We start from the raw sequence: 22,318 nt of genomic DNA on the forward strand, positions 1-22,318 counted from the left end.
AAGGAAAGAGAGGTAGAAGTCGCTTTTTGACCTCTCCTTCTACCAGAATAAACAACAAACAAGGAAGATGTTTGTCTGAAATCTTTAGTAGCCTCTAAATAGAATTTTAGAGCACGGACTACGTCCAAATTGTGTAACAAACATTCCTTCTTTGAAACTGGATTCGGACACAAAGAAGGTACAACTATCTCCTGGTTAATATTTTTGTTGGAAACAACTTTCGGAAGAAAACCAGGCTTAGTACGCAAAACCACCTTATCTGCATGGAACACCAGATAGGGCGGAGAACACTGCAGAGCAGATAACTCTGAAACTCTTCTAGCAGAAGAAATTGCAACCAAAAACAAAACTTTCCAAGATAATAACTTAATATCTACGGAATGTAAGGGTTCAAACGGAACCCCTTGAAGAACTGAAAGAACTAGATTTAGACTCCAGGGAGGAGTCAAAGGTCTGTAAACAGGCTTGATTCTAACCAGAGCCTGAACAAAAGCTTGAACATCTGGCACAGCTGCCAGCCTTTTGTGAAGTAAAACAGATAAAGCAGAGATCTGTCCCTTCAGAGAACTTGCAGATAATCCTTTCTCCAAACCTTCTTGTAGAAAGGATAGAATCTTAGGAATTTTTATCTTGTTCCATGGGAATCCTTTAGATTCACACCAACAGATATATTTTTTCCATATTTTATGGTAAATTTTTCTAGTTACAGGCTTTCTAGCCTGAATCAGAGTATCTATTACAGAATCTGAAAACCCACGCTTTGATAAAATCAAGCGTTCAATCTCCAAGCCGTCAGTTGGAGGGAAACCAGATTCGGATGTTCGAATGGACCTTGAACAAGAAGGTCCTGTCTCAAAGGTAGCTTCCATGGTGGAGCCGATGACATATTCACCAGGTCTGCATACCAAGTCCTGCGTGGCCACGCAGGAGCTATCAAGATCACCGAAGCCCTCTCCTGATTGATCCTGGCTACCAGCCTGGGAATGAGAGGAAACGGTGGGAATACATAAGCTAGGTTGAAGGTCCAAGGTGCTACTAGTGCATCTACTAGAGTCGCCTTGGGATCCCTGGATCTGGACCCGTAGCAAGGAACCTTGAAGTTCTGACGAGACGCCATCAGATCCATGTCTGGAATGCCCCATAATTGAGTTATTTGGGCAAAGATTTCCGGATGGAGTTCCCACTCCCCCGGATGAAATGTCTGACGACTCAGAAAATCCGCTTCCCAATTTTCCACTCCTGGGATGTGGATTGCAGACAAGTGGCAGGAGTGATCCTCCGCCCATTGAATTATTTTGGTCACTTCTTCCATCGCCAGGGAACTCCTTGTTCCCCCCTGATGATTGATATATGCAACAGTCGTCATGTTGTCTGATTGAAACCTTATGAATTTGGCCTTTGCTAGTTGAGGCCAAGCTTTGAGAGCATTGAATATCGCTCTCAGTTCCAGAATGTTTATCGGGAGAAGAGATTCTTCCCGAGACCATAGACCCTGAGCTTTCAGGGGTTCCCAGACCGCACCCCAGCCCACCAGGCTGGCGTCGGTCGTGACAATGACCCACTCTGGTCTGCGGAAGCTCATTCCCTGTGACAGATTGTCCAGGGTCAGCCACCAACGGAGTGAATCTCTGGTCTTTTGATCTACTTGAATCGTCGGAGACAAGTCTGTATAATCCCCATTCCACTGTCTGAGCATGCACAGTTGTAATGGTCTTAGATGAATTCGTGCAAAAGGAACTATGTCCATTGCTGCAACCATCAATCCTATTACTTCCATGCACTGCGCTATGGAAGGACGAAGAACAGAATGAAGTACTTGACAAGAGCTTAGAATTTTTGATTTTCTGACCTCTATCAGAAAAATCCTCATTTCTAAGGAATCTATTATTGTTCCCAAGAAGGGAACTCTTGTTGACGGGGACAGAGAACTTTTTTCTTTGTTCACCTTCCATCCGTGAGATCTGAGAAAGGCTAGGACGATGTCCGTATGAGCCTTTGCTTTTGACAGAGACGACGCTTGAATCAGGATGTCGTCCAAGTAAGGTACTACTGCAATGCCCCTTGGTCTTAGAACCGCTAGAAGGGACCCTAGTACCTTTGTGAAAATCCTTGGAGCAGTGGCTAATCCGAATGGAAGTGCCACAAACTGGTAATGCTTGTCCAGAAAAGCGAACCTTAGGAACTGATGATGTTCCTTGTGGATAGGAATATGTAGGTACGCATCCTTTAAATCTACGGTAGTCATAAATTGATTTTCCTGGATAGTAGGTAGGATCGTTCGAATAGTTTCCATTTTGAACGATGGAACCTTGAGAAATTTGTTTAGGATCTTGAGATCCAAAATTGGTCTGAATGTTCCCTCTTTTTTGGGAACTATGAACAGGTTGGAATAAAAACCCATCCCTTGTTCTCTTATTGGAACTGGATGAATCACTCCCATCTTTAACAGGTCTTCTACACAATGTAAGAATGCCTGTCTTTTTATTTGGTTTGAAGATAATTGAGACCTGTGGAACCTTCCCCTTGGGGGTAGTTCCTTGAATTCCAGGAGATAACCTTGAGAAACTATTTCTAGCGCCCAAGGATCCTGAACATCTCTTGCCAAAGCCTGAGCAAAGAGAGAAAGTCTGCCCCCCACCAGATCCGGTCCCGGATCGGGGGCCATCCCTTCATGCTGTTTTGGTAGCAGTGGTAGGCTTCTTGGCCTGCTTACCCTTGTTCCAGCCTTGCATTGGTCTCCAGGCTGGTTTGGGTTGTGAAGAATTACCCTCTTGCTTAGAGGATGTAGAATTAGAGGCTGGTCCGTTTCTGCGAAAGGGACGAAAATTAGGCTTATTTTTAGCCTTAAAAGACCTATCCTGTGGGAGGGCGTGGCCCTTTCCCCCAGTGATGTCTGAAATAATCTCTTTCAAATCAGGTCCAAATAATGTTTTACCCTTGAAAGGGATGTTAAGCAATTTTGTCTTGGAAGACACATCCGCTGACCAAGACTTTAGCCAAAGCGCTCTGCGCGCCACGATAGCAAACCCTGAATTTTTCGCCGCTAATCTAGCTAATTGCAAAGCGGCATCTAAAATAAAAGAGTTAGCCAATTTAAGTGCTTGAACTCTGTCCATAACCTCCTCATACGAAGATTCTTTATTGAGCGACTTTTCTAGTTCCTCGAACCAGAAACACGCTGCCGTAGTGACAGGAACAATGCATGAAATTGGTTGTAGAAGGTAACCTTGCTGAACAAAAATCTTTTTAAGCAAACCCTCTAATTTTTTATCCATAGGATCTTTGAAAGCACAACTATCTTCGATAGGAATAGTAGTGCATTTGTTTAGAGTAGAAACCGCCCCCTCGACCTTGGGGACTGTCTGCCATAAGTCCTTTCTGGGGTCGACTATAGGAAATAATTTCTTAAATATAGGGGGGGGGACAAAAGGTATGCCGGGCCTTTCCCACTCTTTATTTACTATGTCCGCCACCCGCTTGGGTATAGGAAAAGCGTCGGGGGGCACCGGAACCTCTAGGAACTTGTCCATCTTACATAATTTCTCTGGAATGACCAAATTGTCACAATCATCTAGAGTAGATAATAACTCCTTAAGCAGTGCGCGGAGATGTTCTAATTTAAATTTAAATGTCACAACATCAGGTTCAGCTTGTTGAGAAATTTTTCCTGAATCTGAAATTTCTCCCTCAGACAAAACCTCCCTCATGGCCCCTTCAGATTGGTGTGAGGGTATGTCAGAACAGTTATCATCAGCGTCCTCTTGCTCTTCAGTGTTTAAAACAGAGCAATCGCGCTTTCTCTGATAAGTAGGCATTTTGGATAAAATGTTTGCTATAGAGTTATCCATTACAGCCGTTAATTGTTGCATGGTAATAAGAATTGGCACACTAGATGTACTAGGGGCCTCTTGTGTGGGCAAAACTGGTGTAGACACAGAAGGGGATGATGTAGTATCATGTTTACTCCCCTCATTTGAGAAATCATCTTGGGCAATATCATTATCTGTGGCATTGCTGTCCCTACTTTGTTTGGACACAATGGCACAATTATCACATAAATTTAAATGGGGAGACACCTTGGCTTTCATACATATAGAACATAGCTTATCTGATGGTACAGACATGTTAAACAGGCTTAAACTTGTCAACAAAGCACAAAAAACGTTTTAAAATAAACCGTTACTGTCACTTTAAATTTCAAACTGAAAACACTTTATTACTGAATATGTGAAAAAGTATGAAGGAATTGTTCAAACCAATTCACCAAAATTTCACCACAGTGTCTTAAAGCCTTAAAAGTATTGCACACCAAATTTCAGAGCTTTAACACTTAAATTAACGGAACCGGAGCCGTTTTTACATTTAACCCCTATACAGTCCCAGCTATATGCTTTGCTGAGACCCAACCAAGCCCAGAGGGGAATACGATACCAAATGATGCCTTCTATAAGCTTTTTCAGTGATTCTTAGCTCCTCACACATGCATCTGCATGCCTTGCTCTCCAAAAACAACTGCGCATTAGTGGCGCGAAAATGAGGCTCTGTCTATAACTAGAAAAGGCCCCCATCTGAAAAAGGTATCCAACACAGTGCCTGCCGTTTTTCTAAACAATCCCCAAGATTATAATAACCATTAATAGTTAGAATCTGCAAAATATGCCTAGCAAAGCAATCGTTTTAGCCCAGAAAAATGTCTACCAGTTTTTTAAGCCCTTATGAAGCCCTTTATTCTTTTATTTAACTAAGAAAATGGCTTACCGGTCCCCATAAGGGGAAATGACAGCCTTCCAGCATTACATAGTCTTGTTAGAAATATGGCCAGTCATACCTTAAGCAGAAAAGTCTGCCAACTGTTTCCCCCAACTGAAGTTACTTCATCTCAACAGTCCTGTGTGGAAACAGCAATCGATTTTAGTAACTTCTGCTAAAATCATCTTCCTCTTACAAACAGAAATCTTCATCTTTTTTCTGTTTCAGAGTAAATAGTACATACCAGCACTATTTAAAATAACAAACACTTGATTGAAGAATAAAAACTACATTTAAACACCAAAAAACTCTTAACCATCTCCGTGGAGATGTTGCCTGTGCAACGGCAAAGAGAATGACTGGGGTGGGCGGAGCCTAGGAGGGATCATGTGACCAGCTTTGCTGGGACTCTTTGCCATTTCCTGTTGGGGAGGAGAATATCCCACAAGTAAGGATGACGCCGTGGACCGGACACACCTATGTTGGAGAAATATACATTGAACTACTCATTATAAATGAAACCAAAATTATCTGTTGCCAACATATATCTACTAATTTTTCATTACTGCAATCTGTAAAGCTTTTTTTTTTTTTTTTTTTAACTAATTTTCATGTTTTAGAATATACCAAATTATAAAATATTTCAGAATCCTTTACCTGTATTTTCCGTGCGTTGTATCTTTTGTTAGTTTCCTCTTCAAGTTTCATGCTGTATAATTTTGCACGTAGCACTTGCATTGCTTTTTCTTTATTTTTGATTTGGGATCTTTCTTGTTGGCATTCTGATACAACACCTTTAAAGAAAATGAGATTGAGATGAAAAAAAAAAAATTGATTTATTTCCGGATATGGTGAGTCCACAGCGTCATCTTTTACTGTTGGGAATATCTCTCCTGGCCAGCAGGAGGAGGCAAAGAGCACCGCAGCCAAGCTGTTAAGTATCACTCCCATTCCCACAGACCCCAGTGATTTGACCGAAGGTAAATGGAGAAAAAAGGAGAAACACACGGTGTAGAGGTGCCTGAGATTTAGTTAAAAATAACGGTCTTGAAATAAAGGGCGGGGCTGTGGACTCACCATATTCGGAAATAAATACATTTATCAAGTAAGCATAAATTTTGTTTTCTTTCGTAAGATATGGTGAGTCCACGGTGTCATCATTTACTGTTGGGAAACAATACCCAAGCTAGAGGACACAGATGACAAGGGAGGGACAACACAGGCAGACCTAAACAGAAGGCACCACCACTTGAAGAACCTTTCTCCCAAAAGAAGCCTCAGCAAAAGTATCAAATCTATAATATTTGGAAAAAAGTATGTAAGAAAGACAGAAGCTTCATTTTTGAAAGCCCAAGAAGAGGAGACAGCCCTCGTGGAATGAGCAGTAATTCTCTCAGGAGGCTGATGACCAGCAGTCTCATAAGCCAAACGAAACAGAATTTATGTTTACCTGATAAATTTCTTTCTCCAACGGTGTGTCCGGTCCACGGCGTCATCCTTACTTGTGGGATATTCTCTTCCCCAACAGGAAATGGCAAAGAGCCCAGCAAAGCTGGTCACATGATCCCTCCTAGGCTCCGCCTACCCCAGTCATTCGACCGACGTTAAGGAGGAATATTTGCATAGGAGAAACCATATGGTACCGTGGTGACTGTAGTTAAAGAAAATAAATTATCAGACCTGATTAAAAAACCAGGGCGGGCCGTGGACCGGACACACCGTTGGAGAAAGAAATTTATCAGGTAAACATAAATTCTGTTTTCTCCAACATAGGTGTGTCCGGTCCACGGCGTCATCCTTACTTGTGGGAACCAATACCAAAGCTTTAGGACACGGATGAAGGGAGGGAGCAAATCAGGTCACCTAAATGGAAGGCACCACGGCTTGCAAAACCTTTCTCCCAAAAATAGCCTCAGAAGAAGCAAAAGTATCAAACTTGTAAAATTTGGTAAAAGTGTGCAGTGAAGACCAAGTCGCTGCCCTACATATCTGATCAACAGAAGCCTCGTTCTTGAAGGCCCATGTGGAAGCCACAGCCCTAGTGGAATGAGCTGTGATTCTTTCGGGAGGCTGCCGTCCGGCAGTCTCGTAAGCCAATCTGATGATGCTTTTAATCCAAAAAGAGAGAGAGGTAGAAGTTGCTTTTTGACCTCTCCTTTTACCTGAATAAACAACAAACAAGGAAGATGTTTGTCTAAAATCCTTTGTAGCATCTAAATAGAATTTTAGAGCGCGAACAACATCCAAATTGTGCAACAAACGTTCCTTCTTTGAAACTGGTTTTGGACACAGAGAAGGTACGATAATCTCCTGGTTAATGTTTTTGTTAGAAACAACTTTTGGAAGAAAACCAGGTTTAGTACGTAAAACCACCTTATCTGCATGGAACACCAGATAAGGAGGAGAACACTGCAGAGCAGATAATTCTGAGACTCTTCTAGCAGAAGAAATCGCAACTAAAAACAAAACTTTCCAAGATAATAACTTAATATCAACGGAATGTAAGGGTTCAAACGGAACCCCCTGAAGAACTGAAAGAACTAAATTGAGACTCCAAGGAGGAGTCAAAGGTTTGTAAACAGGCTTGATTCTAACCAGAGCCTGAACAAAGGCTTGAACATCTGGCACAGCTGCCAGCTTTTTGTGAAGTAATACCGACAAGGCAGAAATCTGTCCCTTCAGGGAACTAGCAGATAATCCTTTTTCCAATCCTTCTTGAAGGAAGGATAGAATCCTAGGAATCTTAACCTTGTCCCAAGGGAATCCTTTAGATTCACACCAACAGATATATTTTTTCCAAATTTTGTGGTAAATCTTTCTAGTTACAGGCTTTCTGGCCTGAACAAGAGTATCGATAACAGAATCTGAGAATCCTCGCTTCGATAAAATCAAGCGTTCAATCTCCAAGCAGTCAGCTGGAGTGAAACCAGATTCGGATGTTCGAACGGACCCTGAACAAGAAGGTCTCGTCTCAAAGGTAGCTTCCAAGGTGGAGCCGATGACATATTCACCAGATCTGCATACCAAGTCCTGCGTGGCCACGCAGGAGCTATCAAGATCACCGACGCCCTCTCCTGATTGATCCTGGCTACCAGCCTGGGGATGAGAGGAAATGGCGGGAACACATAAGCTAGTTTGAAGGTCCAAGGTGCTACTAGTGCATCCACTAGAGCCGCCTTGGGATCCCTGGATCTGGCCCCGTAGCAAGGAACTTTGAAGTTCTGACGAGAGGCCATCAGATCCATGTCTGGAATGCCCCACAGGTGAGTGACTTGGGCAAAGATTTCCGGATGGAGTTCCCACTCCCCCGGATGCAATGTCTGACGACTCAGAAAATCCGCTTCCCAATTTTCCACTCCTGGGATGTGGATAGCAGACAGGTGGCAGGAGTGAGACTCCGCCCATAGAATGATTTTGGTCACTTCTTCCATCGCTAGGGAACTCCTTGTTCCCCCCTGATGGTTGATGTACGCAACAGTTGTCATGTTGTCTGATTGAAACCGTATGAACTTGGTCCTCGCTAGCCGAGGCCAGGCCTTGAGAGCATTGAATATCGCTCTCAGTTCCAGAATATTTATCGGTAGAAGAGATTCTTCCCGAGACCAAAGACCCTGAGCTTTCAGGGATCCCCAGACCGCGCCCCAGCCCATCAGACTGGCGTCGGTCGTGACAATGACCCACTCTGGTCTGCGGAACGTCATCCCTTGAGACAGATTGTCCAGGGACAGCCACCAACGGAGTGAGTCTCTGGTCCTCTGATTTACTTGTATCTTCGGAGACAAGTCTGTATAGTCCCCATTCCACTGACTGAGCATGCACAGTTGTAATGGTCTTAGATGAATGCGCGCAAAAGGAACTATGTCCATCGCCGCTACCATCAACCCGATCACTTCCATGCACTGAGCTATGGAAGGAAGAGGAACGGAATGAAGTATCCGACAAGAGTCTAGAAGTTTTGTTTTTCTGGCCTCTGTTAGAAAGATCCTCATTTCTAAAGAGTCTATAATTGTTCCCAAGAAGGGAACCCTTGTTGACGGGGATAGAGAACTCTTTTCCACGTTCACTTTCCAGCCGTGAGATCTGAGAAAGGCCAGGACAATGTCCGTGTGAGCCTTTGCTTGAGGAAGGGACGACGCTTGAATCAGAATGTCGTCCAGGTAAGGTACTACTGCAATGCCCCTTGGTCTTAGCACCGCTAGAAGGGAGCCTAGTACCTTTGTGAAAATCCTTGGAGCAGTGGCTAATCCGAAAGGAAGCGCCACGAACTGGTAATGTTTGTCCAGGAATGCAAACCTTAGGAACCGATGATGTTCCTTGTGGATAGGAATATGTAGATACGCATCCTTTAAATCCACCGTGGTCATGAATTGACCCTCCTGGATGGAAGGAAGAATAGTTCGAATGGTTTCCATCTTGAAAGATGGAACCTTGAGAAACTTGTTTAAGATCTTGAGATCTAAGATTGGTCTGAACGTTCCCTCTTTTTTGGGAACTATGAACAGATTGGAGTAGAACCCCATCCCTTGTTCTCTTAGTGGAACAGGATGAATCACTCCCATTTTTAACAGGTCTTCTACACAATGTAAGAACGCCTGTCTTTTTATGTGGTCTGAAGACAACTGAGACCTGTGGAACCTCCCCCTTGGGGGAAGTCCCTTGAATTCCAGAAGATAACCCTGGGAGACTATTTCTAGCGCCCAAGGATCCAGAACATCTCTTGCCCAAGCCTGAGCGAAGAGAGAGAGTCTGCCCCCCACCAGATCCGGTCCCGGATCGGGGGCCAATATTTCATGCTGTCTTGGTAGCAGTGGCAGGCTTCTTGGCCTGCTTTCCCTTGTTCCAGCCTTGCATTGGTCTCCAAGCTGGCTTGGCTTGAGAAGTATTACCCTCTTGCTTAGAGGACGTAGCACTTTGGGCTGGTCCGTTTTTACGAAAGGGACGAAAATTGGGTCTATTTTTCGCCTTGAAAGGCCGATCCTGAGGAAGGGCGTGGCCCTTACCCCCAGTGATATCCGAGATAATCTCTTTCAAGTCAGGGCCAAACAGCGTTTTCCCCTTGAAAGGAATGTTTAGTAGCTTGTTCTTGGAAGACGCGTCAGCCGACCAAGATTTCAACCAAAGCGCTCTGCGCGCCACAATAGCAAACCCAGAATTCTTAGCCGCTAACCTAGCCAATTGCAAAGTGGCGTCTAGGGTGAAAGAATTAGCCAATTTGAGAGCATTGATTCTGTCCATAATCTCCTCATAAGGAGGAGAATCACTATCGAGCGCCTTTATCAGTTCATCAAACCAGAAACATGCGGCTGTAGTGACAGGGACAATGCATGAAATTGGTTGTAGAAGGTAACCCTGCTGAACAAACATCTTTTTAAGCAAACCTTCTAATTTTTTATCCATAGGATCTTTGAAAGCACAACTATCCTCTATGGGTATAGTGGTGCGTTTGTTTAAAGTAGAAACCGCTCCCTCGACCTTGGGGACTGTCTGCCATAAGTCCTTTCTGGGGTCGACCATAGGAAACAATTTTTTAAATATGGGGGGAGGGACGAAAGGAATACCGGGCCTTTCCCATTCTTTATTAACAATGTCCGCCACCCGCTTGGGTATAGGAAAAGCTTCTGGGAGCTCCGGCACCTCTAGGAACTTGTCCATTTTACATAGTTTCTCTGGGATGACCAACTTTTCACAATCATCCAGAGTGGATAATACCTCCTTAAGCAGAATGCGGAGATGTTCCAACTTAAATTTAAATGCAATTACATCAGGTTCAGCCTGTTGATAAATGTTCCCTGAATCAGTAATTTCTCCCTCAGACAAAACCTCCCTGGCCCCCTCAGATTGGGTTAGGGGCCCTTCAGAGATATTAATATCAGCGTCGTCATGCTCTTCAGTAACTAAAACAGAGCAGCCACGCTTACGCTGACAAGGGTTCATTTTGGCTAAAATGTTTTTGACAGAATTATCCATTACAGCCGTTAATTGTTGCATAGTAAGCAGTATTGGCGCGCTAGATGTACTAGGGGCCTCCTGAGTGGGCAAGACTCGTCTAGACGAAGGAGGGAATGATGCAGTACCATGCTTACTCCCCTCACTTGAGGAATCATTTTGGGCATCATTGTCATTATCACATAAATCACATTTATTTAAATGAACAGGAATTCTGGCTTCCCCACATTCAGAACACAGTCTATCTGGTAGTTCAGACATGTTAAACAGGCATAAACTTGATAATAAAGTACAAAAAACGTTTTAAAATAAAACCGTTACTGTCACTTTAAATTTTAAACTGAACACACTTTATTACTGCAATTGCGAAAAAACATGAAGGAATTGTACAAAATTCACCAAATTTTCACCACAGTGTCTTAAAGCCTTAAAAGTATTGCACACCAAATTTGGAAGCTTTAACCCTTAAAATAACGGAACCGGAGCCGTTTTAACACTTTAACCCCTTTACAGTCCCTGGTATCTGCTTTGCTGAGACCCAACCAAGCCCAAAGGGGAATACGATACCAAATGACGCCTTCAGAAAGTCTTTTCTAAGTATCAGAGCTCCTCTCACATGTGACTGCATGCCATGCCTCTCAAAAACAAGTGCGCCACACCGGCGCGAAAATGAGGCTCTGCTTATGCTTTGGGAAAGCCCCAGAGAAATAAGGTGTCTAATACAGTGCCTGCCGATATTATAATATCAATAAACCCAGATAAAATGATTCCTCAAAGCTAAATATGTTTTAAAACTGAATCGATTTAGCCCAGAAAAGTCTACAATCTTAATAAGCCCTTGTGAAGCCCTTATTTACCATCGTAATAAACATGGCTTACCGGATCCCATAGGGAAAAATGACAGCTTCCAGCATTACATCGTCTTGTTAGAATGTGTCATACCTCAAGCAGCAAGAGACTGCACACTGTTCCCCCAACTGAAGTTAATTGCTCTCAACAGTCCTGTGTGGAACAGCCATGGATTTTAGTTACGGTGCTAAAATCATTTTCCTCATACAAACAGAAATCTTCATCTCTTTTCTGTTTCTGAGTAAATAGTACATACCAGCACTATTTTAAAATAACAAACTCTTGATTGAATAATAAAAACTACAGTTAAACACTAAAAAACTCTAAGCCATCTCCGTGGAGATGTTGCCTGTACAACGGCAAAGAGAATGACTGGGGTAGGCGGAGCCTAGGAGGGATCATGTGACCAGCTTTGCTGGGCTCTTTGCCATTTCCTGTTGGGGAAGAGAATATCCCACAAGTAAGGATGACGCCGTGGACCGGACACACCTATGTTGGAGAAATTATACTTCTCAACCAGAGAAAAAGAGAAGTAGCAGTAGCTTTCTGACCTTTACGTTTCCCAGAGAAACCAACAAACGGCAGAAGACTGGTGAAATTCATTAATCGCCTGTAGATAGAATTTAAGAGCACGCACAACAAGTGTTGCAACTAACGTTCCTTATGAGGAGGATTAGGACATAGAGAAGGAACAACAATTTCTCGATTAATATTTCTATCCGAAACAACTTTAGGAAGAAAACCTAACTTAGTACGAAGAACCGCCTTATCAGCATGAAAAATAAGATTAGGCGAATCACACTGCAAAGCTGAGAGTTCTGAGACTCTCCAAGCAGAAGAGATAGCAATAAGAAACAAAACCTTCCAAGATAACAAACTTAATATCTATGGAATGTAAAGGCTCAAACGGAGCCTGCTGCAAAACTTTAAGAACAAGGTTAGGGCTCCAAGGGGGAGCAACCGACTTAAACACAGGCCTGATTCTGACCAGAGCCTGACAAAAAGATTGCACATCTGGAACGTCCGCCAGATGCTTGTGTAGCAAAATAGACAATGCAGAAATCTGACCCTTCAGCAACCATCAGACCAATTACCTCCATACATTGAGCCACTGATGGCGGAACAGTAGACTGTAGAGAGAGGCAAGAGGAAAGAATCTTGGTTTTTCTGATCTATGTCAGAAATATTTTCATTGATAGGGAATCTATTATGGTCCCTAGGAAAACTACTCTTGTAGCTGGAACAAGGGAACTCTTTTCCAGATTCACTTTCCATCTGTGGGAACGTAGAAAAGACAACGAGATCTCTGTGTGAGATTTTGTGTGTTTAAAAGATGGCACCTGAACCAGAATGTTGTCCAGATAGGGCGCCACAGCAATTCCCTGAGACTGAATCACCACCAAAAGAGCCCCCAGAACCTTAGAGAAAATTCTGGGAGTTGTGGCAAGGCCAAATGGAAGGACCACAAACTGAAAGTGTGAGTCCAGAAAGGCAAGTCTCAGTGAATGTGAACATGAAGGTACGCATCCTTCAGGTCTATGGTCGTCATGAACTGACCCTCTTGCACTAAAGGAAAAATGGAACGTAAAGTCTCCATCTTGAAGGACAGTACTCTGAGAAACCTGTTCCCTCTTTTTTTGGGAAACACGAACAGATTGGAATAGAGAACTAAACCCTGTTCCTGTACTGAGCCTGGAACTATCACTCCCATAGAAGAAAGATCCTGTACACATTTCAAGGAGTCCTCTCTTTTTATCTGGTCTGCAGATAACCTCGAGTGATGGAACCTGCCCCTCGGAGGAAAGGTCCTGAATTCCAATTTGTAACCCTGAGATACTATGTCCATAGCCCATGGATCTCGGACGTCTCATATTAATGCTTGATAAAAATGAGTAAGTCTACCCCCCACTTGATCCGATCCCGGATCAGGGGCAAACCCATCATGCTGATTTAGACTCAGCTGCAGGTTTTCTGGATTGCTTCCCCTTGTTCCAAGACTGACTGGGTTTCCAAGAGGACTTGGACTGTTCCTGCTTGGAAAATGAAGGGGAAGACTTTCCTCTGAAGTTACGAAAGGAACAAAAATTACTCTGATGTCCTTTTCGGTCTATTCTTCTGGTCTTGGGGAAGAAAACAGAATTTATGCTTACCTGATAAATTACTTTCTCCAACGGTGTGTCCGGTCCACGGCGTCATCCTTACTTGTGGGAAATATCTCTTCCCCAACAGGAAATGGCAAAGAGTCCCAGCAAAGCTGTCCATATAGTCCCTTCTAGGCATCCGCCCACCCCAGTCATTCGACCGACGGAGAGGAGGAAAAAACAGGAGAAACTATAGGGTGCCGTGGTGACTGTAGTTAGAGAAAATAATTCATCAAACCTAATTATAAAACCAGGGCGGGCCGTGGACCGGACACACCGTTGGAGAAAGAAATTTATCAGGTAAGCATAAATTCTGTTTTCTCCAACATTGGTGTGTCCGGTCCACGGCGTCATCCTTACTTGTGGGAACCAATACCAAAGCTTTAGGACACGGATGAAGGGAGGGAGCAAATCAGGTTACCTAAACGGAAGGCACCACGGCTTGCAAAACCTTTCTCCCAAAAATAGCCTCCGAAGAAGCAAAAGTATCAAATTTGTAAAATTTGGCAAAAGTGTGCAGTGAAGACCAAGTCGCTGCCTTACATATCTGATCAACAGAAGCCTCGTTCTTGAAGGCCCATGTGGAAGCCACAGCCCTAGTGGAGTGAGCTGTGATTCTTTCAGGAGGCTGCCGTCCGACAGTCTCGTAAGCCAATCGGATGATGCTTTTAAGCCAAAAGGAAAGAGAGGTAGAAGTCGCTTTTTGACCTCTCCTTTTACCAGAATAGACGACAAACAGAGAAGGTGTTTGTCTGAACTCTTTTGTAGCTTCTAAATAGAATTTTAGAGCACGGACTACATGTAAATTGTGTAACAAACGTTCCTTCTTTGAAACTGGATTCGGACACAAAGAAGGTACCACTATCTTCTGGTTAATATTTTTGTTAGAAACAACCTTTGGAAGAAAACCAGGCTTAGTACGCAAAACCACCTTATCTGCATGGAACACCAGATAGGGCGGAGAACACTGCAGAGCAGATAACTCAGAAACTCTTCTAGCAGAAGAAATAGCAACCAAAAACAAAACTTTCCAAGATAACAACTTAATATCTATGGAATGTAGAGGTTCAAACGGAACCCCTTGAAGAACTGAAAGAACTAAATTTGAATTTTGAATTTGCTTGAACATCTGGCACAGCTGCCATCCGTTTGTGTAATAAGACAGATAAAGCAGAAATCTGTCCCTTTAGAGAACTCGCTGATAATCCTTTATCCAAACCTTCTTTTAGAAAGGAAAGGATCTTAGGAATTTTGATCTTATTCCATAAGAATCCCTTGGATTCGCACCAGCAGATATATCTTTTCCATATTTTATGGTAAATTTTTCTAGTTACCGGTTTTCTGGCTTGAACTAGAGTATCTATCACAGAATCTGAAAACCCACGCTTTGATAGAATCAAGCGTTCAATTTCCAAGCCGTCAGCTGGAGGGAGACCAGATTTGGATGTTCGAATGGACCCTGTACAAGAAGATTGTGTCTCAAAGGTAGCTTCCATGGTGGAACCGATGACATATTCACCAGGTCTGCATACCAAGTCCTGCGTGGCCACGCAGGAGCTATCAAGATCACCGAAGCCCTCTCCTGCTTGATCCTGGCTACCAGCCTGGGAATGAGAGGAAACGGTGGAAACACATAGGCTAGGTTGAAGGTCCAAGGCACTACTAGTGCATCCACTAGAGTCACCTTGGGATCCCTGGATCTGGACCCGTAGCAAGGAACCTTGAATTTCTGACGAGACGCCATCAGATCCATTTCTGGAATGCCCCATAATTGAGTCAACTGGGCAAAGATCTCCGGGTGGAGTTCCCACTCCCCCGGATGGAATGTCTGACGACTCAGATAATCCGCCTCCCAGTTTTCCACACCTGGGATGTGGATCGCAGATAGGTGGCAGGAGTGATCCTCCGCCCATTGTATTATTTTGGTCACTTCTTTCATCGCCAGGGAACTCCTTGTTCCCCCCTGATGATTGATATAAGCAACAGTCGTCATGTTGTCTGATTGGAATCTTATGAACCTGGCCTTTGCTAGTTGAGGCCAAGCCCTGAGAACATTGAATATCGCTCTCAGTTCCAGAATGTTTATCGGGAGAAGAGACTCTTCCCAAGACCATAGTCCCTGAGCTTTCAGGGATTCCCAGACCGCGCCCCAGCCCACTAGACTGGCGTCGGTCGTGACGATGACCCACTCTGGTTTGCGGAAGCTCATTCCCTGGGATAGGTGGTCCAGGGTTAGCCACCAACGGAGTGAGTCTCTGGTCTTCTGATCTACTTGAATCACTGGAGACAAGTCTGTATAGTCCCCATTCCACTGTTTCAGCATGCACAGTTGTAATGGTCTTAGATGAATTCGCGCAAAAGGAACTATGTCCATTGCTGCAACCATCAACCCTACTACTTCCATGCACTGAGCTGGAAGGACGAGGAATAGAATGAAGAACTTGACAAGCGTTTAGAAGTTTTGACTTTCTGACTTCCGTCAGGAAAATCCTCATTTCTAAAGAATCTATTATTGTTCCCAAAAAAGGGACTCTCGTTGACGGAGACAGGGAACTTTTTTCTATGTTCACCTTCCTTCCGTGAGATCTGAGAAAAGCCAGAACGATGTCTGTGTGAGCCTTTGCCTTTGAAAGAGACGACGCTTGTATTAGAATGTCGTCCAAGTATGGTACTACTGCAATGCCCCTTGGTCTTAGAACCGCTAGAAGGGACCCGAGTACCTTTGTGAAAATCCTTGGAGCAGTGGCTAACCCGAATGGGAGGGCCACAAACTGGTAATGTTTGTCCAGAAAGGCGAACCTTATGAACTGATGATGTTCTTTGTGGATAGGAATATGTAGATACGCATCCTTTAGATCCACGGTAGTCATAAATTGACCTTCCTGGATTGTAGGTAGAATCGTTCGAATGGTTTCCATTTTGAACGATGGTACTCTTAGAAATTTGTTTAGGATCTTTAAATCCAGAATTGGTCTGAAGGTTCCCTCTTTTTTGGGAACTACGAATTTGATTTGAGTAAAATCCCATTCCTTGTTCCGCCATTGGAACTGGGTGTATCACTCCCATCTTTAACAGGTCTTCTACACAATGCAAGAATGCCTGTCTCTTTATTTGGTTTGAGGATAAGTGAGACATGTGGAACCTTCCCCTTGGGGGTAGTTCCTTGAAATCCAGAAGATAACCCTGAGAAACTATTTCTAGCGTCCAGGGATCCTGAACATCTCTTGCCCAAGCCTGAGCAAAGAGAGAGAGTCTGCCCCCTACTAGATCCAGTCCAGGCTGGTTTGGTTTGTGAAGCATTACCCTCTTGTTTAGAGGATGCAGAGTTAGAGGCCGGTCCGTTCCTGAAATTGCAAAAGGAACGAAAATTAGACTTATTCTTGGCTTTGAAAGGCCTATCTTGTGGGAGGGCGTGGCACTTTCCCCCAGTGATGTCAGAAATAATCTCTTTCAATTCTGGCCCAAAGAGAGTTTTACCCTTGAAGGGGATATTAAGCAATTTTGTCTTGGAAGATACATCCGCTGACCAAGACTTTAGACAAAGCGCTCTGCGCGCCACAATTGCAAACCCTGAATTGCAAAGCAGCATCTAAAATAAAGGAATTAGCTAACTTAAGTGCGTGAATTCTGTCCATAACCTCCTCATACGGAGTCTGTCTACTGAGCGACTTTTCTAGTTCCTCGAACCAGAACCACGCTGGAGTAGTGACAGGAACAATGCATGAAATGGGTTGCAGGAGGTAACCTTGCTGCACAAAAATCTTTTTAAGCAAACCCTCCAATTTTTTATCCATAGGATCTTTGAAAGCACAATTATCCTCAATAGGGATAGTAGTGCGCTTGTTTAGAGTAGAAACTGCCCCCTCGACCTTAGGGACTGTCTGCCATAAGTCCTTTCTGGGGTCGACCATGGGAAATAATTTCTTAAATATAGGAGGGGGGACAAAAGGTATGCCGGGCTTCTCCCACTCCTTATTCACTATGTCCGCCACCCGCTTGGGTATAGGGAAAGCGTCTGGGTGCACCGGAACCTCTAGGAACTTGTCCATCTTGCATAATTTTTCTGGAATGACCAGGTTGTCACAATCATCCAGAGTAGATAACACCTCCTTAAGCAGTGCGCGGAGATGCTCTAATTTAAATTTAAATGTCACAATATCAGGTTCAGCCTGTTGAGAAATTCTACCTGAATCTGAAATTTCCCCATCTGACAAAACCTCCCTCATGGCCCCTTCAGATTGGTGTGAGGGTATGACAGAGCAATTATCATCAGCGCCCTCCTGCTCTTCAGTGTTTAAAACAGAGCAATCGCGCTTTCTCTGATATGCAGGCATTTTGGATAAAATATTTGCTATGAAGTTATCCATTACAGCCGTCAATTATTGCATAGTAATAAGCATTGGCGCGCTAGAAGTACTAGGGGCCTCCTGCGTGGGCAAAACTGGTATAGACACAGAAGGAGATGATGTAGAACTATGTCTACTGCCTTCATCTGATGAATCATCTTGGGCAATTTTACTATCTGTGGCAGTACTGTCCTTACTTTGTTTGGACGCTATGGCACAATTATCACACAATTTTGAAGGGGGGAGACACATTGACTTTCATACATATAGAACATAGCTTATCAGAAGGTACAGACATGTTAAACAGGCTTAAACTTGTCAATAAAGTATAAAAAACGTTTTAAAACAAAAACGTTACTGTCTCTTTAAATTTTAAACAGTGCACACTTTATTACTGAATATGTGAAAAAGTATGAAGGAATTGTTCAAAAATTACCAAATTTTCACCACAGTGTCTTAAAGCACCAATTTTCAGAGCTTTAACCCTTAAAATAAAAAAACCGGAGCCGGTTACAGTTTTAACCCCTCTACAGTCCCAGTTACAGCCTTTGCTGCGACTTTACCAAACCCAGGGGGGAATACGATACCAAATGAAGCCTTCTAGGAAGTTTTCCAACTACTTTCAGATCCTCACACATGCATCTGCATGTCTTGCTCTTAAAAGTAACTGCGCAGTAATGGCGCGAAAATGAGGCTCAGCCTACAACTGGGAAGGCCCTTCCTGACAGGAAAGGTGTCTAACACAGTGCCTGACGTTAAAAAACGTTCCCCAAGCTTATAAGTGTGAATTACAAGCATAAACATGTATAAAATGCCCAAATAAAGCAATCGATTTTGCCCATAAAAGTGTCTACCAGTTTTATAGCCCATATTAAGCCCTTTATTCTGTTTGAGACTAAGAAAATGGCTTACCGGTCCCCATGAGGGGGAAATGACAGCCTTCCAGCATTACACAGTCTTGTTAGAAATATGGCTAGTCATACCTTAAGCAGAAAAGTCTGCTAACTGTTTCCCCCAACTGAAGTTACTTCATCTCAACAGTCCTATGTGGAAACAGCAAACGATTTTAGTTACTGTCTGCTAAAATCATCTTCCTCTCACAAACAGAACTCTTCATCTTTTTCTGTTTCAGAGTAAATAGTACATACCAGCACTATTTTAAAATAACAAACTCTTGATAGATATAATAAAAAACTACAACTAAAACACCACATACTCTTAACCATCTCCGTGGAGATGTTGCCTGTGCAACGGCAAAGAGAATGACTGGGGTGGGCGGAGCCAAGGAGGGACTATATGGACAGCTTTGCTGGGACTCTTTGCCATTTCCTGTTGGGGAAGAGATATTTCCCACAAGTAAGGATGACGCCGTGGACCGGACACACCAATGTTGGAGAAAAGACCCTTTTCCTCCCGTAATTTCAGAAATGATTTCTGGGAGACCAGGTCCAAACTGGGTCTTGCCCTTGTAAGGAATTGCCAGAAGCTTAGACTTAGAAGAAACATCGGCTCACCAGGATTTCAGCAACACAGATCTGCGCGCTAGCACAGCAAAACCAGATATTTTGGATCCCAATTTGATAACCTGCATGGAAGCGTCAGTAATAAAGGAATTGGCTAGCTTAAGAGCCTTAATTCTGTCTTGGATCTCCTCTAAGGGAGTCTCCACCTGAAGAGACTCAGACAAGGCATCAAACCATAGGCTGGGCACTTGTCACGGTGGCAATATACTGCAGGTTGCCATTGAAGACCCCGATGAACATACATTCTTTTCAAATAAGCCTCCAGCTTTTTGTCCATTGGATCCTTAAAGGAACAGCTATCCTTAATAGCAATAGTAGTTCTCTTAGCTAGAGTAGAAATTGCCTCTTCTACCTTAGGCACTGTTTGCCACGACTCCTTAATAGAGCCCGCAACAGGAAACATTTTTAAAGACTGGCGACAGGGAATAAGGAAGACAAAAGGCACTTACCTGCACATCTAGCTTTCCGGCAGTAAGACAGCTCACACAGTATGGACGGATGCCACTCCTTACAGAGACCCTGTGGAAAAAGAAAGAACAGAGTAAACCTACTCTGGCTTTCTTTACTAGGGCAGCAACATGTTAGGAAAACGCAGGGAAGCCCACTTCACAAGTTTCTAACTGCTTTAAAGCCACCACTGCCCTACTGAAGAGACTGACGTGGAGTACGGCTAGACCCAGACTTGAAAGAGAACGATCAGAGTAAACCTACTCCGGCTTTCACTAGATAAAATCTTGCTTGAAGTAAAGAAATCCAATTTTCTTCAGACACCAAAACTTCCCCTCCTCCAAGCAGCAAGGCAAAGAGAATGACTGGGGTTTGTGGGAAGGGGAATGATACTTAACAGCTTGGCTGTGGTGCTCGTTGCCTCCTCCTGCTGGCCAGGAGAGATATTCCTAACAGTAAATGATGACGCCGTGGACTCACCATATCTTAGGAGAGAAAATATTTTTAATAAAATTATTAGAAACATTCATAGCACACATAGAAGATTGTGATAAATACAAATATTTAATTGTGATTTGAATTCCAGTATCATAAGTGAACGTTTATTCCATTCTTTATACAGTACCAAAATAACAATAAAATAAATCTTGATGTTGCTTTTCCTCTGTGCCATTAAAAATGTATCTTTTTTTGCCAAAAACAAACATTTTGTTCTTATACTTGTGGGGTGTGTCCCTGTCCACTAAAATAGCTGTGGTTGTGTCCCTGCCAATGAGCTTTTATCTCAGACCAGTTGTGCTTTTAGTTTTGAAGGGATAGGAAAGTCAAAATTAAAACTTGCATGATTCAGATAGAGCATGTAATTTTATGCTTCGTTCTCTTGGTATCCCTTGTTGAAAAAGAATACACACATATCCTACACTAGTGGGAGCTAGCAGGTGAGTTGTGCCTGCACACATTTGTCTCTTGTGATTGGCTAACTAGATGTGTTCATCTAGCTGCCAGTGGTGCAATGTTATTCCTTCAGCAAAGGATAACAAGAGAATTAAGCCAATTTGATAATAGAAGTATATTGGAAAGTTTTTCAAATTCTATGTTCTATCCAAATCATGAAAGAAATGTCTGGGTTTCCTGTCCCTTTAAAGGTGGGAGGTGATCAAGTGTGTGTATATCTATATATTTCCCAGTCCAACAGCTCGTCAAAAAAAAGAGGGTAGTCTGCAGAGGCTTAGATACAAGGTAATTGCAGAGGTAAAACGTTTATTATTATAACTTTATTGGTTATGCAAAACTGGGGAATGGGTAATTAAGGTATTATCTATCTTTTAAAACAACAATAATTCTGGTGTTGACTGTCCCTTTAAGTATATGAAAACATGAAAAAACAGAATTTATGCTTACCTGATAAATTACTTTCTCCAACGGTGTGTCCGGTCCACGGCGTCATCCTTACTTGTGGGATATTCTCTTCCCCAACAGGAAATGGCAAAGAGTCCCAGCAAAGCTGGTCACATGATCCCTCCTAGGCTCCGCCCACCCCAGTCATTCTGACCAAGACTTTAGCCAAAGCGCTCTGCGCGCCACGATAGCAAACCCTGAATTTTTTGCCGCTAATCTAGCTAATTGCAAAGCGGCATCTAAAACAAAAGAGTTAGCCAATTTAAGTGCTTGAACTCTGTCCATAACCTCCTCATACGAAGATTCTTTACTGAGCGACTTTTCTAGTTCCTCGAACCAGAAACACGCTGCCGTAGTGACAGGAACAATGCATGAAATTGGTTGTAGAAGGTAACCTTGCTATACAAAAATCTTTTTAAGCAAACCCTCTAATTTTTTATCCATAGGATCTTTGAAAGCACAACTATCTTCGATAGGAATAGTAGTGCGTTTGTTTAGAGTAGAAACCGCCCCCTCGACCTTGGGGACTGTCTGCCATAAGTCCTTTCTGGGGTCGACTATAGGAAATAATTTCTTAAATATAGGGGGGGGAACAAAAGGTATGCCGGGCTTTTCCCACTCTTTATTTACTATGTCCGCCACCCGCTTGGGCATAGGAAAAGCGTCGGGGGGCACCGGAACCTCTAGGAACTTGTCCATCTTACATAATTTCTCTGGAATGACCAAAATTGTCACAATCATCCAGAGTAGATAACACCTCCTTAAGCAGTGCGCGGAGATGTTCTAATTTAAATTTAAATGTCACAACATCAGGTTCAGCTTGATGAGAAATTTTTCCTGAATCTGAGATTTCTCCATCAGACAAAACCTCCCTCATGGCCCCTGAGATTGGTGTGAGGGTATGTCAGAACAGTTATCA

At 43.2% G+C, this 22,318-nt stretch overlaps 1 protein-coding gene across 2 annotated transcripts in view; it reads right to left on the reverse strand.

Annotated features, from left to right (window-relative positions):
- MTRF1L (mitochondrial translation release factor 1 like) overlaps positions 1-22,318 on the reverse strand; it is a 163,651-nt gene that overhangs the window by 44,398 nt on the left and 96,935 nt on the right. For both annotated transcript variants that reach the window (XM_053711809.1, XM_053711808.1), the window contains exon 6: positions 5,407-5,543. In XM_053711809.1, the coding sequence (XP_053567784.1) occupies positions 5,407-5,543 (137 nt within the window). The remainder of the gene's footprint in view (positions 1-5,406; positions 5,544-22,318) is intronic.

The sequence above is a fragment of the Bombina bombina genome, chromosome 4 (assembly GCF_027579735.1).
Source record: "Bombina bombina isolate aBomBom1 chromosome 4, aBomBom1.pri, whole genome shotgun sequence".
In the NCBI taxonomy this organism is placed as follows: Eukaryota; Metazoa; Chordata; class Amphibia; order Anura; family Bombinatoridae; genus Bombina; species Bombina bombina.